The sequence below is a fragment of the Phyllobates terribilis genome, unplaced genomic scaffold (assembly GCF_046119375.1).
Source record: "Phyllobates terribilis strain yellow unplaced genomic scaffold, ASM4611937v1 Scaffold_12__6_contigs__length_324123572, whole genome shotgun sequence".
NCBI lineage: Eukaryota > Metazoa > Chordata > Amphibia > Anura > Dendrobatidae > Phyllobates > Phyllobates terribilis.
The window spans coordinates 288,625,876-288,651,110 of record NW_027362772.1 but is presented as its reverse complement, the minus strand read 5'-3'; the positions used below and the strand labels follow the sequence as shown (position 1 = coordinate 288,651,110).

Here is a 25,235-nt window from a genome sequence, read left to right as displayed (position 1 = left end):
CTCTCCTGCTCTCTGTCCCTCTCTCTCCCTCTGTCTCTCGCGCGCTCTGCTCTGTGACTGACAGCTCGTGCAGCAGGCGCTTGACGTCAGCGCTGGCTCCGGTTGCTAGGGGCAACCCATTTGGCAAGCGAGCTGTGAAGAAGGTTAAAAAAAAAAAAAAAAAAAAAAAAAAGTCCTAGCGATCTGCCGAGGCCCCGCCCCCGGCCCTCCCGCAGCTGTGACGTCAATGGACGTGAACCCTGAGAACATGCAGCGTTGTGCGGGCAGCGGCGGCGGTGGCTGGTAGAGCTGCACTCGGCTTCCTGCACAGCTGCCTCCGCTCCCGAGTGTGACACAAGTCCGCTTCCCTGCACCGCCGGCTGCAACTTCACCAAGTGACTTTCCCGCACCCTCCGCGGACGCAGATGCTGCCCCGTTCACACTATGCCGGACAATGAGCGCTGCCGCCTGCGCCGGACTCTCCTGCTGGTGGGCACAGAGCGCCGCTTCCTCCTGGACAATGCGTGTTAGTGCCTGAGCGGAGCTGGTACCTGCAGCCTCATCTCCCCCCTGCCCCCCAGCTGCTGCTGCTGACCCCGGGACTGTCGGCTGTGGCCGGCTCCTGCTGCACAGCCGGCTTCTCACCCCTGTTGATGTCTCTTGCCCCTCTGTTGTCCTTCCTGGCCCGGGTCCCAGCATGGTCATGGCGGATTGTCAGAGGCTTGTCCAGAGGGGTCCTGTCCGGGTCGGATTCTACGACATAGAACGCACTTTAGGGAAAGGGAATTTCGCCGTGGTGAAGCTGGCGAGACACCGCATCACCAAGACCGAGGCAAGTACCCATCACGGGGCCAGAGGTGGCCATCACGGGGCCAGAGGTGGCCGCCAGGCTCTTCCGGACCCTCCGCCGTCTCGTTTCTTCACCTTTTCTGTAATTTTTTTTTTCTGCTTTTCTTCCTATATTGACGACATAAGTTGTGCTCCATATGTGCTTAGTGTAGAAATGGCTGATTTTTACTTTTATTCTCACCGGCGGTATTATTTATAGTAGTTCTATAGCACTGACGTATACCGCGGTCATGCACGGAGAGCGGACGTATCCGTTACGTATATATGCACATGGTACTTGAGGGGTATTCCCATCTCATCTCTTCATGCGGTGGTCAAGGTTATGGAAACAGCTGTCCTAGTCTTGCTACGGTATAATTTATTGTCGTTGTAAAGCTCCTACATATTCTGCGGCGCTGTACAGAGAGCGGACATATACGTATGTGTGCACATGCTAATGAAGTGGTATTCCCATGGCGGTCAAGGTAACAGAAACTGCTGGCCTCACTACGGTATTATTTATAGTCGTTGTATAGCGCGGCACTGTACCGAGAGCAGATGTATCCGTTGTGTATATATGCACATGCTACTGATTGGGTATTCCCATATCAGCCTCACACAGTGGTCAAGTTTACGGAAACGGCCATCTTGGTCTCGCTACGGTATTATTTATAGTTCTTATCTGGCACCGACATATACCGCAGCGCTGTATGGTGAGCGGACATATCTGTTACCTATATATGCTCAAGGTACTTGAGGGGTATTTCCATCTCAGCCACTCATGTGGTGGTCAAGGTTACAGAAACAGCTGTCCTGGCGGCGCTACGGTATTATTTATAGTCATTATATAGCACCGACACCTTCTGCGGCACTGTACTAAGATGTATTCTTTACGTATATATGTACAAGCTACTAAAAGGGTATTCCCATCCCATCCATTCATGTGGTGGTTAGAGTTCCAGAAATGTCACCCTTGGTTGTCCTACGGTATTATTTATAGTCTTGTATAGTACCAACTTGTTGTACAGCGCTGTGCTGAGAGCGGACATGTCGATTACTTATATATGCCCATGGTATTAAAGGGGTATTCCCATTTCATCCATTGTCATGGTGGTCAAGGTTACAGAAACGGCTGTCCTGGCCTCACTACGGTATTATTTATAGTGGTTACATAGTACTAACATTCCCTAGCGCTGTACAGAGAGCGGACATATCTGTTTTATGTGACAGTGCGGTTGTTACATTAATGGGGTATTCCAATCTGAGCCATTCATACAGTGGTCGGGATTGCGGATACGGCCCGTTCTACGGTATTATTTATAGTTGGGTCTATTGCACCAATATATTCGGCGCAGTACGGAGAGCGGATACATGACTTACATTTATATGCACATGCTAGAGACAATGGGGAGGTTTTATTAAATGTATACTAATGTCGGCTATCATGGGGAAAATACCCAGCGGGCCGCACTACGCTGTTACCCCGTACACCTCCGGTCGCTGTGCATAGGCAGGAGTTAATTGCGATGGCGGGCTACAGTTCTAAACTGTATCTTGCTTTATTAAAATCCGTCTTTCATTCATTTTTTTAAGCTGCACCAGTTCTTAAATTTGGCCCATGCACCAGAAAATTAAATTAAATCGAGGTTCAGTTCACCAGTCGGTCATTTTGCACCAAACTTTCCAAAGCGCAAAAAGTTGCAATTTTTTTTGCACAAAATTTGCTATATTTTTTTTTTTTGGAATGGAGCACAAGTCACCCCAAATATTCTGGAGAACCGGAGATATATTATACATATATACACTTTTGTGCCCCCTTGGTGACATCATTTATGCCCAGGTGGTCATTAGTTTCCTGATCATCTGGCACACCAAGGTAACATTCACTAGCCATCTCTCCGGCTCGGCCGTGCAGTCACTGACGCTCTAACACGTTTAATTCTGCTTTATTTACCAATTTTTAGGTCACCGTGTATCTGTGACCTGCGAATTCCGAGCGCTTCATTCATAACTGTATCCGCACAGGAAAAAAAAAGTGCTGAAAAATCTAACCTGCCTCCCCCACCCCCCTTATCCCAGCCAAAGGATATAGATGCTGCTTATTGAATTACATCTATCCCTATACATCATCAGCACATGGTGTCGGTATATGCAATGGTGACATTTCCTCATTTATGCTTTCTTTTTCGTTTTCTTTTTGGACTCTTCATTTTAACCCCTTAATACTCAAGCTGTATTTATATTTATCCCCCCCCCCCCCAAACCCACATAGAAGAGACCTAAATAAATAATAATAAAAAAAAATTACTATGTTTATTAAAACAAATATGGGACGGTCAATATTTTCTAAAGTCTGTTTTATATTTTATTCTTCTACAGTTTAATATTTATACAATATCTATGAGGCTTTTGCAGTGTCCACTCTTTTTTCACTGTGTTGTGCAGGGCAATTGATATCAGGGTTTTTTGGGTTTTTTTCGGCCATAGAAAAGTTGCAAATTTTGATGCATGCCAAAAATGTTGCAAATTTTGCAATTTAGCAGTGTTACAAATGTTGGTGCATGCCAAAAATGTTGAGGGAAGTGGGCAGGATATGATGAGTGGGCGGATCCCCTATTTGTTTAATACATTTACTATCATTTAAATAAAATTGCAGGAATTACTTTGCAAATCTGAGTTTCTATTTATGCACAGTTTTTTTTTTTAAAGATGTCATTGGTGCATTTACCCCCATATATTTAGTGCTTGGTGCGATTGATGCACCCCAATAAGAGAAATGTGCCTGATTGCATACCGAGCAGAAATAACTTGTAGGGTATTGTTCAGCCCCATACCCCCTATAGGAGGATGGGAGTTATACTGCAGCTGTTGAGCAGAGTCCGCTCTGTACAATCATTTCCTGTTGGGGGGGATAAGAAGTGTAGCCTTCTTCACATTGCACAAGTTTACATGACCCTGATTTCAGGTCAGGCAGGATTTCTTTTTTTTTGGTTGTTCATATATATGTTACAGATTTTCGGGCTGTGACTTTCTATCTCCGCTGGGGATATGTTATGTATCCATGTCTGTGGGAATGTGCACATAACATGTATCTACCCAGTGTGTTACATTGTCTCCTGCATGCTTCTGTTACATTGCACCCTGTGTCTTCAGCCATGAATTGGTCCTCCAGTACTTTCTTTTTGCATTTTGACTGGTTTTCCTGCACTCCTCTACAGCCACATATTGTCAGCTCTGCTACATCTCTATATAATGCCCAGTGCACAAGGTGGTGTTTTTAATTAAGTTGTATCTATCTTATTGCAATGCTTCATTTTTTTGCATCCTTACATGTTGCAAAAATCTCACCATATACCCAATATAGGAGAGGATGAAGTGTTTTGCAATCGCCCCACTGTGATTACAATGTCAGTTTGGATCAGCTGAAAGAATAAACTAATAGGACACGAGCCTTTTATATGCGAATTTGGAACATAAAGTTTAAAGCCAGTTTCATTGTGACTTTTAATTTCCTCTATTTGAGCCCGTCGTTGCGGCTTCTGGGACCATCCCTTCTCTGTGGGTGATGAGACTTCAGGCTTCCTCTTGGTAACGCTCCTGATAACGTTTAGCTCCTCTGTTCTCGTTGTCCATTCCGGGTGTTAGATTTCTGCCTGTGTAATAATGATGCCGTGCAGTTAGCGGAGAGCCGATGAGTATTGTTCATATACTGTAGATAGCCGGCTTGGTAATGGTTAATTTCTGTCTACATGGAGCTGACAGATGAGTTTGTCTTTTGGTATCAGAGATTATCAGTGTGCATGTTCGGTGTGTGCTGTCCTTTACATAGGACTGCAATACGAAAGGGTTAAATTCTTCTCTGCTACATGAATTGGGGTCTGTGCACACATTGCAGTTTTTTTTTCTGCACAGATTGTCACAAAACCTGAAGGATTTCTTACAAACAGCAAAGTGAATGGAATTCCTTAAGTCTCATGCACACAGTGCTTTTTCTGTGCAGATTTAAATCTGCACAATGTCCATTCTTGCAGCGTTTTGGCTGCAGATTTCAGCCCTACTAATAAGAAAAACGCATTAAAATTTCATGCATTTTTCCTGCCAACACACCAGTATTTGCTGCAGATTTTTCTGCTGCAAATACTGAATGTGTAAAAGGTATCATAACTTCAAGATTGTCTTGTTTTTCCCACTGAGATCGTTCCCATAAAGATACATCTCCAGGAGACTGATATGCAAACAATCTGCAGTGCAGTGTAGTACATTGTGTATGCAATCTTGTAAACTCGCATTCACACTCTGCAGAAGTTTAGTAGCGCTGCAGATTTCAGCCTTTGCAATGAATTTCAGCACAGAAATCTGCAGCTGTTTTGCAGCAGATTAATCCCCTGTGTTTCCACCTTTTCATGTTTGGATGCATTACTTAGTAGTCTCTAGAAAGCGGTTCTAAGATAGTCTTTTTTATAACGGCGGCTCATTTCTGCACCTATATTACGGATGAAAGTCCCGACCTGATCCCTAAGGCCTCATTCACATGTTGGATTATTTATTTTTTGCATACGAGACAATCGGACCGACTACTCTGATCAGAATTGAATCAGTGTGGTTTGAATGTCCTCCTATTTTCTCGTACTTGGTGACATCTTTTTTTTTTAATTTTATTTCTATACCTTCTCCATTCTGACAGTCCGTGAAAATCAGGCCATACTTGGATGTCATCCAAGTGTAGTCCGATATTTATTTATTTTTCTTCCTGCACCCATTGACTTGCATTGACAACTTTGATCCGACCCTTGGTTCAAAATCGGACATGACTCCGATATTTGCCACAAACTTCTCAATCCGAGTCAAAAAGCGGATATGTGAATGGTCCCATAGACTGTGAAAAATACAGATGGCACTCGTACGTAGAAATATGAATGAGGCCTAAGGGTATGTTCACACTAGGAGTTTTTTTATGTAAATTTTCAGCTGTGTTTTACAGTACCAGCAAAGTCTGAGATTGCAGAAATCTCATTCAGGCTATGTGCCCACGTTGCGGACCTGAAGCATATTTTTTACGCTTCTCCCTGGCGGGAAAATCGCATGCGGATATTACATGCAGTTTTCCCGCCAGGTAGAAGCGTTTGTGAGGCGTCTTTGCATGCATTTCCGCATGCGGGTTATCAAGCACTTCTCCAAGCATCACTTGGAAAAGTGCTTGACAACTTGTTCAGAATGGTAAAAAATAAAAAAATAAACTTTATACTCACCTTCTGATGCATTCTCTGCCCCGTCCGGAGTCTTGAGCGGCTCACGCTGCTGTGTGCAGGACCTGCGGTGACGTCATTGAGTCATGTGGTGGGTCACATGACTCAATGACGTGGCAGGTCCTTCAGACAACAGCGCGACGGAGGGAAAACATCAGAAGATAAGTATAAACTTTATTTTATTCTTTTTTTTACAGGTTCTTTGGTACCCAGGTCTGGATGAGAGTCTCCTCTCCTCCAGACTTGGGTACCATCCGCACATTGATTCCGCGGCGCTTCCGCAAAATTAATGAACATGCTGCGGATTTTTGACTGCAGCATATACGCTGCGGAAAAATCCGCAGCATGGGCATTGACATTGCGGAATGCCATTGGGGACCATGGGGTGCGGATCTACATGCGTTTTTCAAGCGTTTACGCTGCGGAAATTCCGCAGCATATACGCTTGAAAAACGCTACGTGGGCACACAGCCTCACACACGTTTTTTGTGTCATCAGTATTTTGTGCTTTGCATGTTTTTTTTTTTTGTACAACAGGTCACTTCTTTCAGCGTTTTTCACCCAGTGAAAGTAATGGGTGGTGAATAAACGCTGCAAAAAACGCAGGTTTCAAGTTTTGCAGCGTTTTCTGTGCCAAAACCTCATGAAATTGAATAGGTCACTTTTTTTTTGTCACTAAACTTTATCAGCATACATGAAGAGACAAATGGACAGTGACAAAAAAAAAACAAGCAAAATCTGCTTTTTTGAGGCACAAACTTTACTGCCAAGAGGTCAGATTTTGCTGCTGAAAAAACGCCTTGTGTGAACATATCCTTAAACCTACAATCGGTTCAGGCCTTGTCTGTAAACTGGCCTTGCGCTTAAATCACAGGAGACATTGTGCAACATTTTTCGGGGTGTTTTTTTTAGTTAGCATGTTTGTGGATTATTTTTTTTTTAGCCAGATGTTGCGTTTAAACTTTATAGCGAATTTATTGGAAAAAATATACATACACACTATCCTTTTTTTGGTATTTTCTCATAGACTTTTTTTTTTCTATGATGCTTCAAAATTGCCAGGAATTGACAACACTAAAAAAGTGACATGAAAAAATCTTGTAAGAAAAGTTTTGGAAACACTATGTTTTACAAGTAATTTAAAAACAAACGTATATATTTGTAATTCATTGCATGATCAGTGCCCGGGGGACGCGCCCGTCGTCTTCTCAGGTTTGTTTCTACCTATTGGCTGACATCTCTAATATAAGAGTTGCAATGCTTGGATCCCCATGGCGTCCTGTAATCTACTGTCCGGAAGCCTCTGATCCCCATTTGTAATTTTCAGCGTCTTTTCCTTCTGCTGATCCCCAGATATTTTGCTCTTACACCGCCCTCAGTGTGGATGTCTGGGCTGGGGGTCAGCTCCATTGCGGCTCTACCTGTTCCTGTATGGCGCTGCTCCACGTCATTAATGTCAGGTATGTCGGCGGCGTGGACAGTATGTGCCTGTAACTTAATCTGTAGGTTCAGTGTGTAGTGCAGCGGGGCCGGGCGCTCAGCAGATCTCTACCAGGACTTCTCGTACTCTATGGAGAGACGCATTCTCTACCCCCCACCACGTAATCTTTGTTCTCTGAAGTCACTGAAGTGGTTAAGTGCAATCTGGGTGTTGGGCAATCCGGTGTCTCTGGTACCTGACATCTTCATACCAGTCATAACTGTCTTTCGCTCTGACGTACTCGAGCAATGCCCAAGAGAAAGCAGGATTTCATTACACCCAGCTGCTGCTACAATACCGCCGCGTCTCATCTGGCAGACTATGAGCGGGGTCCTTTCTCTGGCATCTCTACCGATCATAAAAACGAGGGGTCCAAGGACCCCTGTGTGATGGACCCTATTGTGCGCTTGTGTGTCTGCAGCTCCAAACACTTCTATGGGAGCAGCAGTGACCACCGCTCTATTCACTTCTGTGGGACCCTTCACACAATGCAGGGGCTCAGTATAAAGCCGGGGAGACCCCACAATACAGTGTGCAGGAGCTCAACCGTTCAGGGGATTTTTAGTGATCAGCGGGATTCCCCGGACCCAAACACCACCAATCTGTAGGAAATGTAAAAATATTTAGTGAAAAAAAGATACGTACTCTTTAAAGGGAAGGTGTCATCAGAATATGCCTTATAAAATGACCGATAACACAGGATCCACCATTCACAATAGGTGATGTCACAGCTCACCTCCTCCTCCTGTACAATGACTGATAACACCTCTATATACAGTAGATAATACAGGATCCACCATTCACAATAGGTGACGTCACAGCTCACCTCCTCCTCCTGTACAATGACTGATAACACCTCTATATACAGTAGATAACACAGGATCCACCATTCACAATAGGTGATGTCACAGCTCACCTCCTCCTCCTGTACAATGATTGATAACACCTCTATATACAGTAGATAACACAGGATCCACCATTCACAATAGGTGACGTCACAGCTCACCTCCTCCTCCTGTACAATGACTGATAACACCTCTATATACAGTAGATAACACAGGATCCACCATTCACAATAGGTGACGTCACAGCTCACCTCCTCCTCCTGTACAATGACTGATAACACCTCTATATACAGTAGATAACACAGGATCCACCATTCACAATAGGTGATGTCACAGCTCACCTCCTCCTCCTGTACAATGATTGATAACACCTCTATATACAGTAGATAACACAGGATCCACCATTCACAATAGGTGACGTCACAACTCTCCTCCTCCTCCTGTACAATGACTGATAACATCTCTATATACAGTAGATAACACAGGATCCACCATTCACAATAGGTGATGTCACAGCTCACCTCCTCCTCCTCTACAATGACTGATAACACCTATATACAGTAGATAACACAGGATCCACCATTCACAATAGGTGACGTCACAGCTCACCTCCTCCTCCTGTACAATGACTGATAACACCTCTATATACAGTAGATAACACAGGATCCACCATTCACAATAGGTGATGTCACAGCTCACCTCCTCCTCCTGTACAATGACTGATAACACCTCTATATACAGTAGATAACACAGGATCCACCATTCACAATAGGTGACGTCACAACTCTCCTCCTCCTCCTGTACAATGACTGATAACATCTCTATATACAGTAGATAACACAGGATCCACCATTCACAATAGGTGACGTCACAGCTCACCTCCTCCTCCTGTACAATGACTGATAACACCTCTATATACAGTAGATAATACAGGATCCACCATTCACAATAGGTGACGTCACAGCTCACCTCCTCCTCCTCCTGTACAATGACTGATAACACCTCTATATACAGTAGATAACACAGGATCCACCATTCACAATAGGTGACGTCACAACTCTCCTCCTCCTCCTGTACAATGACTGATAACATCTCTATATACAGTAGATAACACAGGATCCACCATTCACAATAGGTGACGTCACAGCTCACCTCCTCCTCCTGTACAATGACTGATAACACCTCTATATACAGTAGATAACACAGGATCCACCATTCACAATAGGTGACGTCACAACTCTCCTCCTCCTCCTGTACACTGACTGATAACACCTCTATATACAGTAGATAACACAGGATCCACCATTCACAATAGGTGATGTCACAGCTCACCTCCTCCTCCTCCTCCTGTACAATGACTGATAACATCTCTATATACAGTAGATAACACAGGATCCACCATTCACAATAGGTGACGTCACAGCTCTCCTCCATGCACAGGGTCTACAGCACCTTCCTATAGTTTTTTGAGGTTTATGTAGCTTTTTATTTATTTTTTTGATTTCTGAAGGTTTTCTCCCCAGTGATCTATAGGATATAGTTTCCATAGCCTCCCGTGTCATCTTACCCTGACAGATACTAATAATTTAGACTTATTCCTTCAACTTAATATAAAAAAAAGCTTAAAAATCCTATTTGCATAGGAGCCTGTGAGTGTGACACCCACAATATCCCGAAGTTCCCGTCTTTGGAGCGGGGGTAGAGCCGTGTATAATTACCAACACTTCTGAAGACCAAAATTGATGTAATAACTCCGGCACGTTTATAATTAGCTATTTCGATTTGCGATTAAATTACCTTTAATTAGCCGCAGATTTTTTTTTTTTTTCTCCGATCTACCGAAAAATCATCCCAGAAGATGCGCGACGGTTTCTTAAACTGGCAGAAATGTAACATTGGTGATCCATGTGCGATACTTGTAAGATCAGTCGGGAATGGGACCCCTGATGAACAAAACAGATTGGGATAAAAATCGCTACCATTGAAGGGATTGTCCGGGATTGAAAAAAAGAAGTAAAAAGTATTGCTAGAAAATAAAATATAAAAAAATCTTCTTCATTTTAATTGTGGCATCTGCAAAGGAATCTATTATGGCCGCGGTCACACAGGGATTATTTTCCATGGACGGGGAGAGACTCCAGTAAATGTTCGGTGTTCTCTGGACTGCGTGGATTTCTGCAGGTTTCTCTGGTTTCTCCCCTTGTTGCACATGAAGGATCAGCAGCTTCGGCACATTACAGAAGCCGCTTATCGCCTTTTATCTCTATTATGGAAGAACACTGCTTTCCTGGTAAAGGAGTCAGACGGGAGGAGCTGGAGCGTTTCTTGCTTTCCGGTACATTTTGGATCGCCCTCCCTGCACATAAATAGAAAAAAGACATTTCCACGTTGATTTTATTAACTTGTACGTTTTGTAAGAACATTGAAAAAAAAAATAAACTTTTGGGGGTTAATTTCATGGTGCAGTGGTCCCTTAGTCTCTACACTAGGTATTACACTTGGGATTGTAATGCCCATTGTATATGGACTTTTCCCCATCTCTGGGCAGTTTTAGTCCCTGCAAAAACTCTTTAAATGCCCCCCCCCCTCATACTTTAAGACAACTTGATCCCATTAATCACCCCAAAATGTCACTAGCTGTCTTCCTTCTGTGTAACTGTTTCCACTGCCTTTTATCACATCTATAGCAGCAGAGTGAGGGGGAAGAAAGTTCCAGCACCTATAGTGCTGGCAGAATGCTGAAGGAAAAAGGAACTGCCCATTGAAAGAGTAGATGGCAAATTACAGAGCAGGAGCATCAGGACAGTTTATGGAGGGTAAGGGGAGCAGGGTCAGGCATTTCTACAGGCTTGGACAGGTGCATATTAAGGCGCCGGTATTCCTTTAGTTACGGTCTGCAATTTCTTTAATGTTCTCTATTTATTTTCACTTGTCAGGCGTAATCCCGCCATGATTGAAGATGCGTTAAAAGGCATAGATTAGTTCCTGTCAGATCTGACCGCTTAGATCAATCCTTTCTGTAGGTCGCGGTCCTTATTATCCGTCCATCACAATAAGAGGCGTCTCGTCTCTGAATGATAAATTATGGATATGTTTCCTCCGTGCGTTAGCTCACGAAGGCCCGAGGGTGAAATTCCTTTAATCTGGCATCCAATAATCTAGGAAATCTGATAAACGGGCTAAATGCCATGTAAAATTTAAAGGGGTTGTCCAGGATTAGAAGAACATGGCTGTCTCTTACCGCCGTGTGGTATTGCAGCTCGGCTTAATGGAAGTGTAGGCCACCTACAGGTATAGAGCGTTTTTTGGAAGAAGGCGGCCATGTTTAATTTTTTTCTTTTAATGCTGGACAACCCCTTTAAGTCTGGATGCAGAAGAATGACCAAAGAACCTTCAGGAATTTTTTATTGTACAAGTTTTCGATACTTTTTCTATAATCAAAATATCCAACATGATGTGAAATTTAAAGGGGTCGTCAAACTTCCAAATTCCTTTAAGGACTAGTCATTTTAAAATCTAATTAGGGAAAACCCTAATCTCCCCCCTCCTGTAATCTGTCGCTCCTGCACCACAACTATCATGCCCCATTTCATTATTTTGCACGGGCTTTAAGGAAAAATAAAACCTTGAAAAAAATCTTCCTTTTTTGGAACGTTCCTGTATTTGTATCTGGCCCATGTGAGACAATCTTCCCTCCGGGTCACTACCCCAGCGGCCAATAAATAAAAAACCCTAAGCGGTTAAAACTTCCTATTTTTGGAGTTATTTATACGGCTGGAAAAGTCGTAGCTGTGAAAAAGGGAAGAAAAAAAGACAAAATTCCGAAAAGAACGTTCTTCACTGCAGAAATAACAGTGAGTCATGGAATCTCTTTGCACCTCTTTCCATTGTGTTCCATTGTTTCACAGCCAATAATATCCAGAAATTATATAGAACGTTCCGGGGGAAGGAGGAAAACCCGAGATTATTATTTTTATGTTCAGTCCTAAATTTGCAAGTTCTCCTCCTCCTTTCTTATTTTAACTGCAAATTAACTTGGAGAATGGAACGAGCCCTAAATGTTTCCGTTTGCCCTAATGGCAGAGAGTAGTTGTATCTGCACTGGGCTCTTAGATTTAGTTGCTTTCTATCAATTGTATGTTTTTTGGGGTTTTTCATTCTTGGGTACACCGTCTCAGATCACATTCACTTAAGTAGGAACTGTGCTATTCCAACCCTGTGCGCTGTGGACATCCGGCCTCGGTGGGAGCACCCATTGCCGGACCACCATGGTTCTAATATTGATAACCTATCAACAATATACAAGTTTTGGACCACCCCTTTAAAGCAGTGGAGAGTTGGCACTGGAGCTTTAACAGGTCAGTAATGCTTGTAGGATTATTTTTGAGCATTACTTGCCTGTGCCCCTCAATTTTGGAACTTTAAAGGTTTATATCTCGGAGGAAAGTTTGTTTTACCTGTATGTATGTGTGTGTGTAATAAATATATAATATTATATTACATTTTTTTTTTTTTTCATGAGTTGTTGCCTCCTTTTGATTATGGATCGGTTGCATATATTTTTTTTTTTTTTTTTTTTTTTTTTTTTCATTTTGCAATTTTTAGGAGCAATTTGTAATAAAGGACTGGGAAGTGATGGATATTAGCTTGTGCAGTTTCCTTCTGCTCGTTGCGAAGATTGATCCATTTTCAGATCCCGATGTTCAGACCGGAAAATGAGATATCATTACGGTTGTTGTTTTTACGTCTTTGGCTCATTACAGAATTATTTTTTTACCGTTTGGGAATATCGACTGCTGCAGGACTTCTTCATACGGCGCAGAAAATGAGACGCGTGACTCCGCTGATACACTAACCTAGAATTTTTTTATAATGGAGAAAACCTGTTCCTATTAGATTGGGGTCCATGTTTATTATTTAGGGCAGACGGCTACTAGGAAATTCTTCGGGTACGGCAACACCTATGTGCATTGTATGGATATCCCATTGACTTCTATTCTAGCTGTGTAATGCTTCATTTTACCTGCGGAGGCGCTGCAGGGAAATATAACACTTGCTGTCCTATTTCCACAGATGATTATCAGGGAGGGAACTAAAAGGGATTTTCCATAGTGGACAACCCGCTTTTTGCAATAATACCCCGTTGACCTGATTGGAGCTTAGTTGTAATACCAGGCACAGTCAGGGGTGGTTCTAAAATAAAGCAATCACGGTTTTGTAAGCCTGGACTACTCCGTCGACATGGAAGATCTTTAAAATGGCTCATGCTGGTGTTTAAAAAAATGCTGAGCTCCCGCTCCAACACTTACCTGATCCTAACTGGTCACTGCTTTCCTGCTGGGTGGGGTCGGCCCCCTTCCCCTGCTGGGTGGGGTCGGCCCCCTTCCCCTGCTGGGTGGGGTCGGCCCCCTTCCCCTGCTGGGTGGGGTCGGCCCCCTTCCCTTGCTGGGTGGGGTCGGCCCCCTTCCCTTGCTGGGTGGGGTCGGCCCCCTTCCCTTGCTGGGTGGGGTCGGCCCCCTTCCCTTGCTGGGTGGGGTCGGCCCCCTTCCCCTGCTGGGTGGGGTCGGCCCCCTTCCCCTGCTGGGTGGGGTCGGCCCCCTTCCCCTGCTGGGTGGGGTCGGCCCCCTTCCCCTGCTGGGTGGGGTCGGCCCCCTTCCCCTGCTGGGTGGGGTCGGCCCCCTTCCCCTGCTGGGTGGGGTCGGCCCCCTTCCCCTGCTGGGTGGGGTCGTGCTGTTGCGGCAAGCGCATTCTCACTCTTAAAGGGCCAGCACCCCCTATGTTTTGCAGTGGCCCCGGCTTTCTAAAAAGTATCCTCTCCCCCCATCATGCAAAGATTCCTATAGTGCCGGAGCTTGCAACGTGCTCTCTGGAAAATTGAATTTCTGATCCAGGTCGTTTCTGCTGCCTTCCCTGACCCAATGTATTTTTGCCGCTGCGGAAACGCTTAAAAAACGCATCGTGGGCACACAGCCTTAAACAATACTAATTATTTTATTTTTTTAAATGAGCAGAAAATCAATGTTTATCCCCCTGGACACCTCTTTTATCTGCGTTTGATACCAGTGTTTTCTTTGGTATTTTTTCTGTTCTCGGTACATTCACAATGAAGTAAGGAAACATCCTCGCCAGTTTGGCCCGAAGCGAACAGAGATTTTTTTTTTCCAACATTCCTGGTGGATTATGTGAAGTTCTGGAAATTAGGCAGAGGGTGAAGCGAGGATTTAAACCCCGGTCCCATATTGCAGCGTGCAGTGTTATTTATTTTTTCTCTTTTAAGTCTGGGGGGGACGCGTGCTGGAATGTAGCACTGAATGTCATGTTGTAGAAGGAGAAATTCCACTTGGCTCGGAAATTGTAGCAAATAATCAAAACCAGCATTCAATCAATTAGAGGCCGTGTCAGCGCTGCTCCGCTTTAATAGATACATTATTACAGGGCCACAATGGCCGCTTTCTGTGGACGGGTCATCACTGGGGACACACAGGAAACAAATCATTTCTTTTATGGAGCGTAGAGATCTTTTGACCCGTGAAAAATGCAGAAATATGGAATACATCCATAATTTTATTTATAGTAATATTTTTAATTAATAATCTACATATATTCCTGCATGTTTAAGCAAATCAGTGTGAGATCTCCCCCCACCCCTCCCCCCAAGAAGGTCATTTTCACATCTTATTTATTTTTTTAAATATATATATATTTTTTGCTCATTTTTATTTAACTCCCATTTTCAAACTCTTCAGACCCTGTAGGGAAGTGGCAGCATGTTCTTTTCTTTAATAAAAAAAAAAAAAAAAAAAAAAAAATTCTGCCCAATTACCTTGCATTGTCAGAGCTGCAGTACCAGGCATGGCCACACATGCTTGAATGGCGCTGTCCTGGCACTGAAGTGAAAGGGGTGCAGTTCTCCAGTGTACATCAGTGCTTTCTCAGCCTACTGATTGGTGGGCCATTATGCCGCCGTGATTGACGATTTTGGGAGGGGAGCATATATCTAAAGTTTTCCCTCTATGGGGAGCATACACCTAAAGACTTACCTCCATTGATATTTTTTCTTTACTTTTTATAGGATTAATAACCTGTGCAAGCCATTAGATAATAACAGTGGCAATGCATTCTGGGAAGTGATGGAAAGCAGGTTCCAGCACCTACAGTGCTGGCAAAATACTGGATGAATAGGAATCACCCGCTCAAAGTATGGATCACATGTTAAAGTATGAGATTTGAGACATATTAGATTAGTATCTGCCCCAAAAAACAGTTTCACCTCGTAAACCCTGCAGGACCAGGCTTTTCTACAGGCAAATGATCGGCCTCACTGCGACTGTAGAAAAAAAAAAAATTAAAGTATTCAATTAAATTCAGAAAAACTTTATTTTTATTCTTAGCCCTCCTCCACCAAAAAAAAAAAAATGAAAAATTCAATATTCCAAACTAATGTTGTTTTTTTGCATTTTTTTTTTCTTAAGTCTTTTATCGTTGCTGATTGTGTAGCTGCTAAACAATTACGGGTTCTCGGCGGCGTCCCCTCTGCGGATCGCTGTGTAATAAATTCAGGTGTCTGAGGAGTTACTGGTAAAAGCGCAGCTCTCTGCCGTTCTCCCCTGGGGAGGGATGAGCGCAGCGGTGGAATCTGTCCCTAGTAATTTTCTGTGCGTGCTGAAAAGAGACCAAAGATAACACGAGGGCGGCCGACTCTTCCCAGGGGATTCACAACGTACGGTAATATTACTGCGCTTTTCTTTTTATTTTCGTAACGCGCGCGGGATGTTGGATATTTTGCAATAATCTGGTAAATGGAGGCTGCTATCGGCCGTAAATCCAAGCGGCCTTTAGTACGTTCGGTAATGAATGGGTTACCACCTAAGTATGGGAGCGTGATATCTATAGGGGTTTACTGTCACTTTCAATTTAAAGAGCATCAGAGTCTGATTTTTTTTTTTTTTTTGCTTGTTTTGTTTTTTAATTCCTGCTACTTTTTCCGTGTTCTACATCAGGAGGAGGTAAGCTGTGACATCACCTATTGTGAGTGGTGGATCCTGTTATCTACTGTATATAATAATATAATCTTTTTATTTATATAGCGCCAACATATTCCGCAGCGCTTTACAATTCAGACAATTTACAGACATTATTATTGCTGTCCCCATTGGGGCTCACAGTCTATATTCCCTATCAGTATGTCTTTGGAGTGTGGGAAGAAACCAGAGAACCCAGAGGAAACCCACGCAAACATGGGGAGAACATACAAACTCCTTGCAGATGTTGTCCTTGGTGGGATTTGAACCCAGGACCCCAGTGCTGCAAGGCTGCAGTGCTAATCACTGAGCCACTGTGCTGCCCCATATAGAGGTGTTATCAATCATTGTACAGTAGGAGGAGGTGAGCTGTGACATCACCTATTGTGAATGATGGCTCTTGTGTTATCTACTGTATATAGAGAAGTTATCAGTCATTTTAGTCCTGTATGTGATAACGAGACTGCTGAAATGTCTTCTGTGCAGAACATGAAAAATGAGTGGGCCCAGTGGCCCGAGTGAAAATTGCTAAATTTGTTAATTTTTTTTTTTCAACATGAATATGACATGGGCGAAAAATCCATTCACCATAAACACCTGATTTAAACCCAAGGTCACTTTGTGAGGACACACTCCTTGTAAGCTGCAGGCAGCTAGTCCATGGTTTGGGTGGTAAATGTGCTATTCGCTATAAGGCCATGTTCCCACAATGAGTTTTTTACGCTGAATATTTTTGAAAAACTGCAAGTTACCTATTTTACTTAATGGGTGCAGAAAATGTGCAGCATCAAAACCTCATTGTGGGAGCGAAGCCTGAAGGTAGCGGGTAATTATAGGATCTGCCAGATTGGATTATGGGATGGTTCCTTTAGCGCTTCCCCTAATATAAACTTCAGCGCTGCCTCGCACGGCCCGGACCTGTATCGCTGGAGTTATTAGCATTGTCTGCTGGAGAATTCTTTAATAGTTCGGTGACATCATTATTGGGGAATCTGTGCTTCTAATCCTTTACCTCGTCTGAACCTTTCACATGTGACATAACAAAAAGAAAAATATGCTTTAAGCATTTCCACTCTGGAAACAGATCCTGTATCAACAGGTTGAGGATTTGCAAATAGGAGAGGTGTATCCGGAAGCGCGGCGGAGTGTAAATGTCAAGTGACGTCAAATGTTGTGATGCATTCTTTCTCTTGAAAAACAATAATTCTGAGAGAGCTGTCATCACCGGGCTGGTGGCAGCGAGGCGTCATCGCAAGCCGTCCGTCAGACAGCACGTCTATGGGAGACTGCTGTTACCCTACTACCCCACGGTCAAGTAAGAGTTTTTCTCAAAGTCCTGAAATCTGCAGGAAAAACATCCAAAAAACTTGCTCCAATTGCCATAATCTGGAGGTTCAAAATGCCACTGATTTTTTTCCCAAAGTGTTTTTTGAGGTCAGGCAAAATCCATGGCAAGTTGGCCACACGCTGACTCGAATGGGCACCATGCGCAACTTAAACTTTTTAAGTCTGGGTCGGCCAGGGATTTCTGATGCAGAATCTGCTTGGGGTGTTTACAAAAATTCTGCGCACAGGAAAGCGTTTTCTCGAAACTTCCTCAAGTGTGAGATCTGGAGAAGGTTTGGGGGCAAGACTACCGCATCTCTGTTTTGCCAGTACAATGTCTTTGAGTATGACACGGTCTACTGTACATCTCATCTGGATGCTGCCTGAGCTGGTAACAGCTGATCAAGGAACCAATCTGTGTCCAATGTGATGGTACAGAAAGCTGCTGAATGTCTGGAGCCGTCACATGGAGTTGGAGGGGTTGTCCAGGACTAACATATCGATGACCCTTGAGGCCCCCATACACATTGAACTAATGTTGGCCAAGCCCATCAATATCAACAGGTGCCGCCAACAGTCGGTGTATGGAGCCCTGGTCAATTGATTGTCGGAGGAGATATCGATCCAGCATATCCAATTTTGTATGGCCTCCCGGAAATAAGCCGCCTCCAGAAGAGTTTTGCCACAGCTTTCTCGTAGAAAACACATAAACGTCCCTTTATATTGGAGAGCCATCACATTCCTCAATCTAAGCTCTACGGGGGGAGGGGGGGGGCTTTAGAATCGGTTATTAATATGCGATCGTTGGGGACACCAGTCACCGCTACAGATCTCATTGATGACCTATCCTAAGGAAAGATCGTCGATTGGTTAGACCTGGACAACCCCTTTTAACTCCATGTGACGTCTCCAGACCTTCAGCTGCTTTCTGTGCCGCCATAGTATTGAACCCGTAGGAATGTAAGGAACCAATGAAGAATTGATTGTGACATTGGCGGCCCCACCGGTGCCCAGTCAGAGGTTGACGTTGTTAATCTTGGCAGGACAGACTGTGGCAGAATAAAAGCTGTTTACTTTGTGCAAATATTTCTCATTTTTTACAGGCATCTCAGACTCCAGGTTTATTTACTCACCCTTATTTTATCTCCGTTCATCAGCAATTACATAAAGCGCACGTTGTTACGTGGCCAGCTCTATGCCGTAAACATTAACTCCATGGATACCAGGGGCCGGCGCTCAGCCTCGTCCTAGCAACATGCCCAAGTGCATTTTTCATGGTGACCTGATGATATTAGTTTGGAGCAGAGAAAAAAAAAAAAAAAAAAAAGCAGAAAAAAAAGATAATTTTAGTGGGTTGGAATTTTTTTTACATTTTTGCAATTTTTTTTTTTTTTTTAAATAAAAGCTAGATGCAACTTTAAAAATTCCCGTCACGGTCCTTGTTCAACCTTTTTGTACCCATGTGGAGAACATACAGCGGCCAACGTGTGCAGCTAAGACCATGGTGACTGTCCCAAAACGATTTTGTGCCACAAAGAAGGTCAGCGGCAAAGAGCATTAGACGAGCGGAAAGGATTTGTCTAGGTCAAGAACTGCTAGTCAGTGCCGCGTAGAAGCTTCTCCGTGTCTGGACCATCTTGGATTTAGGAGGACAAGCTCCCGTAATCGCAGGCTGAACCCTCTAAGTTCTAGGTCACTGTGTCTTTACTTAGTGGCCCCCTGCTCAGATGAAAGTGATGTGAGATATTAAGGAAATTGCGTTTCTTATGTGTTCTTAACCTAAATCAGGAGTGATCTTCAGCCAGTGAAGGAGAGCAGCTAATTAAGGGAATTGCCTTTTATACTATGGCTGTGGTCACACAACACTCGGTGCACGTCGGAGGAGGTCTTTCTTCTGAGATGCCACTTCCTAAATGTCGCCTGCGGAGCGGGATGTGTTACCCCCCCCCAATCTTACAAACTGGAGATGCAATCCCTTTTTAAATAAGTTTCATAGCCTGTACTCGCCTGTCTGTCAGCCCTGTTGGCCCTAAACGGAACGGCGTCGCGCATCCGCTGCTAACCCTCTCTTAAAGCTCTTCTTAGCATTCATTCACGTGTTGCATGTTTTAGGCGCTGATTTTGTGTTTTTCAGAATTCAGCAAAGATTTCATCCTCTAATTGTCGGAAGTTTGGATACGTAAAGTTTTGTTTCTTTTTAAATCTGTCCCCATTTATTTTTTTGCAATCAAGTCAGCAGACAGTAGTATCTCAGCTATCGGTATGTTTTCAGGCTCAGACTTAAAATCAAGCGGCTGTTTCGTTCATCTCATCCCGGTTGCGATCATGCGGCCAATGGAGGATGGAGCGCACATGTCTCCGTTGTGGTGATTGGTGGGGGTCCCAGCGGTGGGGTCCATGCTGCTCTATTAACATCTTTCCAGTGAATAGAAGATAATTCATGTTGACCCAGGATGCCCTTTAACTTTCTAATTCTTTGGACTGGTGCTCAATGCTCTTCTGTTGTCAAACAGTTGACTCTGTAACTTTACCGTCTACTTGTATCCCCGGCCATGCCAAATGCCACATTTCCCCATCAGATGAGCCTCTAGTGTAGGCTGCATTCATTGTACCAAGCAGAAATCCGATCTCATGGTGTAAGGTGACAATTACGTCTTGCATCATGGAGTCATGCGGTAAATCAAAAGTTATGCAATTGATCTACAAGTGTCCAAGATAATAGAAGTATTTTCTAGACAGTCATTGCAAGCGATTCAAAATATACAGTATAAGTCCAGTTTAGAAAACCCATTTTTATATACTCAATTAAGAGTCTCCCTCTTTAGGATCCTGCTCTCTTGGCCAAGGAGGAGACTGGTAATGATGAGTGGATTTGTCCCGTCCTGCAATACATGAATATCATATTGATGGGAATGGACGCTGCAATACTTAATTTCCCCTGTGGTGGCGCTGCAGGAAAATTAAGTACTTACTGCCAGGCTTCTCCACAGGTTAAGCTTTGATTGCTGGGGGTCTTGGCTCAGGGACTTTGATCTGTCGAGTCAAGGGACCTTTCTAATAATTTTAGTTGGCTCGTTTTGAACTGGTTAGTGAATTCCAGTTCTGGTCAAAATAGAAATTAATAGTTTTAATTGGTCTATCTCTACAAATATTACAGATCCGGTGTCTTTGGATACAAAGATCCTTTGAAGGTATCCTCCTCACTGTTGAAGACCTGGCTCTTCAGAGCCTTGTTCTTGGGATCACTGTGGTTCCTCAAGTTCAGACCCCTGTCTATTAGCAAGCTAGCCCATTTCGTATACTGTCCATGGGGGATAACTTGCAATTTTGGGAAAACCTCCTTAGTAAGTCTTGGTTGGAGCTTCCCGATGACACGTAGACTCCCAGGTTCACCACGAATACAGTCTCTCGTTGTGTCTAATTCTGCCGGTCAATGGAGATGTGATAGGTTTGTGCACTAAGCTTGTTTGTAGGACTAAGGAATTAACCTTGATGCTGAGTGATCCAACTTGGATAATAATTAGGTTAAGAAGTGGGTAAGCTGTTAAGGATCCTTACCCCTTTTGACCGTGAACAGACAGAAATCCAGACTGGGTTAATAATGGATCAGCACGGGTTGGCGTCATCCGGAGTTGTCCTGTCCTCGTGCAGATTACTTTGTTAGAAATCGGCAGCGTTTCAGCCATTGACATCACGTTGTTCCTGTTTTACCTTTTTTTAGCTTAAGGAGTTTTTTTTTTTGTTTTTTTTTTTTTGTTAATTTTTATGGTAAAGAATTTTTTGTAAGAAAGCAATTTCTGAAAATCCATTGTAGCCAGAAAAAAAATTCAGCAAGAACTAATGTGGTTTTTCAAGCATTTTTTTTTTTTTTTTTAAATATTTGCCAAAAGTCTTACCGAATAAAGAATGATCCTCGCTGCTATGACGTAGGCACTTCAGTGGGCATCAACTTGATCCCTAATGCTACACTGTCGTTTCAGTGGGCATCAGCTCAGTCCTACCTGTTGTACCACCAGTTATCTTGGCATCAGCTTGATTTCTACTTGTCACTTCAGTGGGAATCTGCTTAATTCCCACTGCTGCACTGCTAGTTCAGTGGGCATCAGCTTGAGCCCTATTTTGCATCACCACTTCTGTGGGCATAAGCTCAACCATCATTGTAGCACATCAGAGCTTCATTGGGCATCAGCTTGATTCCTAGTGCTACACATCAGCTTGATTCCCACTTCTACACCACCACTTCATTGGGAATTGGACTGATCTATACTGCTACACCGCACCTCAGTTGGCATCAGTGCCATCTCAGTGGTCCTAGATTTTAGAAAATCCAGAATGTTGGTGGGTTTCTTTGTCCTTCGTTACTATTCATAATAGTCTCGTCACCTGTCCTCTAATATTGTGTTCTCCCATCTCCGATTTTGGTGCTACAGGTTCAGGCTTTCCTCCCGGTGGCGTGCTGTTTTTGTTCGGTGGCAGGTGCGAGACCTTCAGTCACGTTTCAGCCGCTGTCTCAGAATGCATAAGAAGGTTGGCACGTTTTCTGAAATGCACGAGGAGGAGGAGAGGGTTTTTTGTCAAGGGCATTTGTGCTTGATCCCAACAGCTCATGTGCCAATACCCAAGCGTCATTAGATACGTGGCAACAAGTTGTGTTTCTACGAGGACGATTAAAGACATGTCAGATTTCAGTGGCTCACCCACCCATGTCTCATGACTTGGTCACATACTTGTGACTTGGCAAAACCCAAATGAAAAAGAGAAATGAGAACTCAAGAAGGAGCAAAGACCGTAAACGGGGTGGGGATGAAAATTGACGTAATGTTTTGGGTCATTGGATGACTACACCTATGCTCAGTACATTATATCCACTCGTCGTAGTCACCAGGCATTATTGGGGCAGAATATGATCCTTCTGCTAGTATTTTTTCGCATGTTCCTGGTAATGCCATCGAGCGCAAGCCTAAAAAGGGGTTGTCCCAGATGAGACATTTATAACATATCGACAGAATATTCTATAGATGCAGTCGCAACGATGGGAGATTGGCCGAGTCCAACCATGGCAGGAATGGAGGGGTTGCTGGGTGTGCATGGTCACCTCTCCACAAACAGCAGTGTGCAATAGGTCCTGTTTTTGACACATGGATCATACTTGTATGGGGGCTTCCTGACTCTCCCGGGACAGATGTTGTTCGGGGGGCCTCCTGACTCTACCAGGACAGATGAAGTAAGCTGCAGCCAGAGGTTTATGGTGATGGCTCATTATCCTATCCTGACTCATAACACATGCATGCTCCTCCCAAATGAGTATTGGAGGGTGCATAACAATTAACTGTTCACAACCAAAGGGCACTTTTTATACAACATTTGCCTCCAAGGACGGCCATTAAGGGTAAACCCATATAGTTGAAGAAAACTCTTGTTTGTTTGTTCCCGGCTGTAGTATCCAATAGTTATCTGAGAGAATAGATTGATCCCCTGTAAATTAGACGGAGCTTCAAAGGCATTAAATAAAAAAAGATCATATTCTTACGTGGATTAAGTGTTCTTGAACAAGGATCTGCGTCTGACACTGAGAGGAGTCTGGTGCTTCGGAATATTTATATTAAAAGTCCTGGAAAAATTGTCCAAATATGGCAGAATCTTGGTTGGGGTCTTACTATGGGTGAGGGTGATATTACCATCCCTGAAATCTGTCGTCTCATCACGTTCAGCAATATTTTCCGTTTCTTTGACTGTTGATGCGCGAGTGACTTTGCTTCCCCAAATTTTCCTCCTCCGTATTATGAGTACTCAACCTTTTATCGTAAATCCCACTTCTGGGATCTCATTTTTTGGGGGGCATCAATGGGTTAGGAGCAGTCACAACCTCCATTGTTTTTGTAGCCCCATCAATCTTTTCTGAATTTTTTTTTTTTTTGTGCCGATAAGTTTAGCGGTACTTTATTTACGACGGATTTCGAAAGGGAAAGTGGATGACAGCAGGGCTAGAACTTGTGCAGATCCGCGGCATTTTACAGAAATACACGACTGATTTTAATCAGACGTGTGAACGCATCCTAACGCGCGTCATGTCGTAACAAGAGAAGTAAGGAAACAGAGGATGCTCTGCACGGCGTGCAACCGGGAGATAAGGAGCTGCTGCGCTGACCCTGGAGATAAATGAAGTACCGGGCTGTCGCCAACATCTGTCTGCTTGTGAACTTTATCTGAAACTTTAGCACAAACTATTTATTTTTCAGACCGTTTTTTTTTTGCTTTAATAACTCATTAAATATTTACTTTATGGACAATTTTATTGTAATATTTCACCACCTTAATTTTTATACCTCGGGATCTCACAGCTCCGTGAAAACATGTTAATATAGTTGTTTTTTGTTTTTTTTTACAGTTCTGCCATAGCTGGAAATGAATCTTCAGCCATTAACACATCAGTATGTTGCCATTACGACAAATTTCTCTAATCACAATGTTCCAAGTTATGTCCAAGAGGCAGCGGGTGGAGGGAATAAATAGGTTCCTATTACAAAAGCGTGGCGAATCATTAATGCCCAGCCCCTGGTATATAAATAACAGACATTGAATTGTTCATCACACCTCCATCCAGATCCCCCTGCTGCGGTGGCATTTCATACAGAATGAGTCCACTCGCCTGTGGAATGACTAATCCGCTATTTATTGAAGGAAAAAAAAAAAAAAAAGCCTTTTTTATTAACTCTGCAATTAATAAAAATAAATCTCCTTTAAGCCAAGAACAACCCTGGATATTCATTCAATTTCTCCTCCCCCCTTTATTCCTTTATTTCCTCCCCCCTTCACTTCTATAAAAAATAAAACCATTTCTGGTTTAGCTGAAAAATTTAACATCATCCTCATAATCATCCCAATTAATTCAACTTTTTTTTATTAGAAGGTAAGAAAAAGTGTCTCTTTCGATATTAATAAGTCAGTGGCGACATTTCTATAGCTTAGTAGGGTCTCCTTTTGGTGCATTTTCACCAGTTTTTCCCACTGTAGGCACAAACTCTACTTTTCAATTGTCTCAGCTAGTGGGTTTTAGACTAGCTGCCAAGAAGTCTCCCATACACAGCGCACACAGACCTGAGGGATTCCTGCGGTTTCTGTTTTGTAGCAACTTGGAGGACATTATACAGCAGTACTGAGCAGGGTAGCTGTGAATCTAGCATTGGAGTGAAATAATGACTTCCTAGGAAGTAATAACAGCATAAAGGACATTATACAGCAGTACTGAGCAGGGTAGCTGTGAATCCAGCATTGGAGTGAAATAATGACTTCCTAGAAAGTAATAGCAGCATAGAGGACATTATACAGCAGTACTGAGCAGGGTAGCTGTGAATCCAGCATTAGAGTGAATAAATTACTTCCTAGAAAGTAGCAGCAGCATGGAGGATATTATACAGGCTTACTGAACAGGGTAGTTGTGAATCTATCACTAAAACACTTACTAGAAAGCAACATCTCTGTATGTGTCACTCTGCTTCTCTTTTCACTC

General features: G+C 43.4%; 1 protein-coding gene across 1 annotated transcript in view; it reads left to right on the top strand.

Moving 5' to 3' along the window:
* The first annotated feature begins 208 nt into the window (after nt 1-208).
* The window catches only part of SIK2 (salt inducible kinase 2), a 108,967-nt gene continuing 83,940 nt past the window's right edge, over nt 209-25,235 (top strand). The window contains exon 1 of the mRNA XM_073657136.1: nt 209-811. Within this exon, the coding sequence (XP_073513237.1) occupies nt 677-811 (135 nt within the window). The 5' untranslated portion in view covers nt 209-676. The remainder of the gene's footprint in view (nt 812-25,235) is intronic.